Source organism: Antennarius striatus, chromosome 15 (assembly GCF_040054535.1).
Source record: "Antennarius striatus isolate MH-2024 chromosome 15, ASM4005453v1, whole genome shotgun sequence".
In the NCBI taxonomy this organism is placed as follows: Eukaryota; Metazoa; Chordata; class Actinopteri; order Lophiiformes; family Antennariidae; genus Antennarius; species Antennarius striatus.
Window position 1 is genome coordinate 18,505,593 of NC_090790.1, and position 5,468 is coordinate 18,511,060.

General features: G+C 42.9%; 1 protein-coding gene across 1 annotated transcript; it reads left to right on the forward strand.

The window, feature by feature from the left end:
• Positions 1-1,003: 1,003 nt before the first annotated feature.
• LOC137608328 (proteinase-activated receptor 3) lies at positions 1,004-3,631 on the forward strand. The gene is made up of 2 exons (XM_068334622.1): positions 1,004-1,202; positions 1,880-3,631. Exons 1-2 carry the CDS (start codon positions 1,136-1,138, stop codon positions 2,956-2,958), a joined length of 1,146 nt encoding a protein of 381 aa, XP_068190723.1. The 5' UTR covers positions 1,004-1,135; the 3' UTR covers positions 2,959-3,631.
• The last annotated feature ends 1,837 nt before the right edge of the window (positions 3,632-5,468 follow it).

The following is a 5,468-nucleotide window of genomic DNA, read 5'->3' on the forward strand; positions in this document are numbered from 1 at the left end:
GCGGTCTGTAACTACTTGGCAGATGTCGTGTTTTCAATTCTTATCGACGTTTGATCTATTTTTAATCAACCTCTCTGACTTTTTTTATAACTAAAAAAAAACCCCACATGTTTACGTGTTGAGTTGAGAAGAAGAGCTCGACCGAAACGTAGAGCAGATATATTTGTTTCTTCTCGGTGTGAATCATCCAGCGATCTCACACAAGGGAAGTCGTGACCACGTGAGGGCGAGGGTACGTTTGTGGTGGGGAGAAATCGAACGGATGCTGGGACTGAAAAAAATTCTGATAAACAGATGAGATGAAAACAAGACAAAGGTCACAGCTGCCATCAGCTGGATACGAGCCCTCACGTCATAAAACCACTTCAAACTGTTTGTCCTGAAGCTATGATGTCATTAAATATATAAATATAACATTTCTCTATGACACACTCCAGCTGATGTTTTCTTTATCTTTATTTATCCAGGAAAAACAAGTTAAGAACAAAACTCTTAGTCACAATTGTGGCCTGACAAGAGGTAAAAACCTCTCAGGGGGCAAATATGAACTCAAAAGATGACAGATCCTACATAAAACATCCCATTTTTAATAAAGATAAAGAAGAAGAAGGGCGACGACAGAAACCAAACGTCCCGGCCTTATCTTCAGATGCACATTTCCTGGTTTGGTGGCCCTTTTCCGTTTCCTCGGCCCACGTCCCTCCAGGCATCATGGGATGAAAATAACCCCACAGCTTCATAATGTGTCTCTTCATATGTCGTATTCCAGTGGAACACTGAAGACATAGAACAGATATGGCAGAGAAAATGCTTTAAAGTGAACACAGAAGGAGAATCTTCGAGGAGCGCTTGCTGCGCTCACCTTCCAGCCCCACGGTGACAAAGATCAGTCGTTACGTCAGGCCTTGAACACGCTGCGTGTTACAACACAGGCTTTCCTGTCAGAGCAGAGGAGAAGTTTTTTTCTTCTTCTGTCGGTTTGTGGAGGCGTTTTTTTGTGACTTTGGAACTCCCACCCACCCCGGCAGCAGCAGCAGCAGCAGCAGCAGAGAGCAGAGGTGACAGCGGGGAGGGCGGACGATGAAAGCTCAGCCGACACCTCGGAGAAGAGAGGTTTGAGTTTGGACGGCGTAAAATGGGGAAACGGCTTTTCTTTCTCCTGGTTTTTCTTCTCTGTCTCAGCGGGACGCTTCAGAAAAAAGGTGAGAGATGGTCGTGGGTTCAAATCCCCTCTCTAAGGGAACGATCGGATCGATTTCTGCTTGTTTCTAAGCTGCTTCGTTGTTGTACTGAAACATTCTTGTAGTTGTGGTGTAACTTCAACAAGCTGAAACTTGCACTGTGATTTATTGACTAACTGGAACATTATTAATTATTAAGGTTAGAGGTGAAGGGAATCAAGAAGAAAACGCCTAGTTTGACATTTTTGGACAATTTTTTGAAAGTTTTGCTTTTTTATGACAAATCTGATATATGCTTAATCAGAAATTAATTAGTCAAATATATGGGAAAACATCAACTGAATAGAGATATGCACAAACAGTCTCTTTAGTTCTATTGAGATTTATGCAAATTCAAATTTAAATTTCAAATTTAAAGGAAACTTAAAACACGTCTGCAGCGGATTTCACACCAGATCTTATAGATAAATCTGATTATTTCCATCATGTTCATTTTTAAACATAAAGACATCAAGGCAGACCCTCCCTCCAAGCGTCACGGAAAAATCTGTTGAGCAACATTTGTGCAATATGCAAAAAAAAAAACCAAAACGCTGTGAATATTTCTAATCAATAGTTTTCTTTTAGATCAAATGTGCGGGACTGTGAAGAATCTCCTGAATAAATCAACTTTTTTTTATGTCTTGTTGTTTTTTCAGGGCGAAAACGAGAGCGAGCGCGGAGGAACAGGTCAGAGGTCGCCGTCGCCGAGCCTCGAACGTTTAAAGGACAGCTCGACTTCGCCACCAAATTATTTTCTGTCCTGAATGGAACCCAACCTCCCGTTTTGTCTCATTCCCCTGGAACACTGCGGTTGCTAAGCAACAACACAGTGGGATTCCTCCTCGGTCCTCTGAGCACCCGGGTCATCCCCTGTATTTATATTCTGGCCGTGGCCGTCGGGATCCCCGCCAACGTGGCCATCTTGTCCATGCTGGCGACTAAAATCCGGAAGGTGTCGTCTGCCATCCTCTACTGCAGCCTGGCCGTCTCCGACCTCCTCCTCCTCCTCTCCCTCTTGTTCAAGGCTCACTACCATTTCCATGGAAACCACTGGGCGCTCGGAGAGGCCGCCTGTCGAGTGGTGACGGCCTGTTTCTATGGCAACCTCTACTGCTCGGCGCTGACGCTGGCCTGCATCAGCACCAAGCGCTACCTGGCGGTCGTCCACCCGTTCATGTACAAACGCATCCCGAAGCGGACGTACACCACCTGGGTCACGCTGGCAGTTTGGGGGGTGTTCGGCGCCGCCGTCGTCCCCGAGCTCCTCATCAAGCAGAGCTACTGGCTCCCAGAGGTGGGGCGCGTCACCTGCCACGACGTCCTGCCTCTGGACTTCGACTCCCACGTCTTCCTGCTCTACTACAACCTGGTCCTCACCGCGGTCGGCCTCCTGCTGCCGCTGGCGCTCACGGCCGTGTGCTACATCCGGATTGTCCGCGAGCTCAACCAATCGCATCACGACTGGACGATGTACATCAAGGCCAGCTCGCTGGTGTTCGTCATCTTCCTGGCGTGCTTCACTCCCGCCGGAGTCTTGAACCTGCTCCATCACGTCCAGCTGTTCGTGGACGGAGCCCAGACTCTGTACGTGTATTTTAAAGTGGCGGCCTGTTTGTGCTGCCTTCACGCCTGTCTGGACCCCTTCCTCTTCCTCCTCATGTCCAAGTCTGCAGGCTCCAGGCTTTACCTCAAGCCCCTGAAGGGCAAACCCATCAGTATATCGGTTTCTGTTTAAAAGAAACAACTGGGGTTTGATGTGGAGGGAAATCGTCTCTATGGCTGGAATCCAAAGAGAAAGTAAAAGTATAGCGGCGATGGGATGTGTGCGTCGTCTGCAAGGACATGTTTTTGTACAGAAATACAGTTTTATTGTGTGAGAGTTGAGAGGAATGAGAAGACGGGTGGCAAATATGTTCACATATGTATTTAAATCTGAAAAAGAAAGCAAAAAAAGATGCTTAAATAATACAAGGAACGGATGGACATCTGCAAATCAATGGTATTTTGATATTATATCATCACTATGATGCATCATAAGCACGTTCATGAGCTGTTATGATGCTTTTATTAGGTTTTATATGCCTTTTATGTGAAATACAAATGCAGAACACGGGTTATAAAGTATTATGAGTGGTGTACATAGTGTATTATAACTTCAGTAGTAATAATAATTTTTTTAAAAATAAAGCTATTTTATCATAGAATATGTCCACCAACATGCTTTGTAAATGTGCTTATAATGCGTTATAACCTGTATAGAGCATTTGACCTATTTTTATGCCTTTGAGCTGAAGTTTCTGTGTGGAATCTAAAGCAGTGAATAAAGTAAAACTGACTTTTTGTTCATATTGTCACATCTGGAGCTTTTATGTCTGCTGATTAAAACTTTTAATGTCTTATTTCTGTGCTTAACGTCTGCTTGACTTTCACGTCTTTTCTCCTATGAGATAAATTTATCGCTATAAAGTAGAGAAAGAACTTCTGGATCCAGGAAAGGGTTCATTTTCTGCTCTGAGCTCCTCGAGAGAATTAACCATTAACTTTCCTGTAATTACTTCCTGCCCAGCCTCGATAGAGCTAAAGATGACATCATCAGACTTATATGACAACAACAACCATGTAATAGGTTCCTGGAACTATTTATATGTGACCTTATCTGTCTGGAAACAGACAGGAATTCTGAGGCTAAAATGTTTAAATGTTAAGTTTGAGGAGTTTGTTGAGTTTTTTTTTTTTTTTGTGTCCCTGAAACAGAATCCTCACTTAGTAATAATCAAGACTGTCGATCATCGCGTGAAACAACGACATCATGAAGTGGCAGATTTAATCTGACTGATTATCGTTAGTGTTCGTGCTGCCTTCAGGTTCCCCAGGACAGTTTGTCCTCTTCAGGCTGAGTTTAAGTAATTCTTACAGTTTGTTGTGTTGATGTCATGTCAAATATCTGCAAAAGAGAACATCCCATCAGCAAACTAAAACTACCAAAAAGCACAAAAAAAAGTTTTTACTTTCATTTTTAGTTGTTCTAGTCTATTAGTATTATCATTACGAGTTATTTTATCAGTTTAGCATGACCATTATGAGTTGTTTTAGCATGTTAGTGTTTTTTTGGCATGTTTGAATCATTCTTATGACTTGTTTGCAGCATGTTAGCCTCATAATGAATGCTGCTGCTGTTCTACTCATTGAGTTCTTTGTCTGGAGTTTTGCAAAAGACACAAAGAGCAGCTCGGGATCGTTCCAACATGCTATTCAGGGCTGTGCTGGACGTGAATCCAGAACCACATGCTGGCAAACAGCAGCGGCTCCGGGTCGTTACCCTTGGAGGCTCAAACTGTTCACTGTCAATTCTCAAAAAGATGCTAAATATTTAAAACGTTGGACCGCCTGAGCGCCTCAAAGACCCTCTTTGTGGGTTCGGGTGAGCTCATGCCCACCTGACTGAAGAGCGAGATTTACTGATTTACCTTTTTTTTTTTAAGACTTAGTGGAGCCGGGAATAAATCAAGAATACAAAAAGTTTCCTAGGATTTAGTACAGGTATCAGATAATCGTCTCATGTGGGCCGGGCTGGACCAGAGGTGAGGACAACGAGATGCCACTTCTTTTAATCTGATGTTGGTGATTTGACTCAAACATAGTCCGGTCAGGTCTCATGTTCAAACATCCTGTCGACTTTCTTGTAGCAGTCCTGCTTTGAGGTTATAATTTAGTTAGTTCCTGTTGAATCTAGGAAGTTCTCCCCTGCTGCGCGTTGATGCCGGCTTCCCTTCTTTGTGATCGCCCCAATGAATCTCACCTGTCCAGGACGACCCCGCTGTGCTTTCAGTCCACAGACTTCCATCTTCAGGGGTCGCTTTGTCTGCGTTTTCCTTCTGGTTTGCTCCTTAGCGTTAGAAAGTCTCCTGAAATTCTTTATCCAACTTTTTTCCCAGTTGGTGGTGCATTGGTCAAGGAATAAATCATCAATTGCCAAACAGCTACTTTTTTTTTTTTTTTTAAAGAAAAAGAAGTGTTTTGTTTTTGTTTTAATGTAAAACACGTAGTCCATATGTGTTGATGTATTGAGTACGCACCTTGTAGTAGAGATCTCCGATTTAATGAGACATATCTGGTCAAATGAAGGTCAAATAAAATAAAAAAGTTATTATGTTATTATCTTGAATGCAATAAAACAATCAAAATAATACCTTCAGACACCACAAAGGTGAAAGTTTGTTTTTACGTTTTTCTTGCATTTTTTAA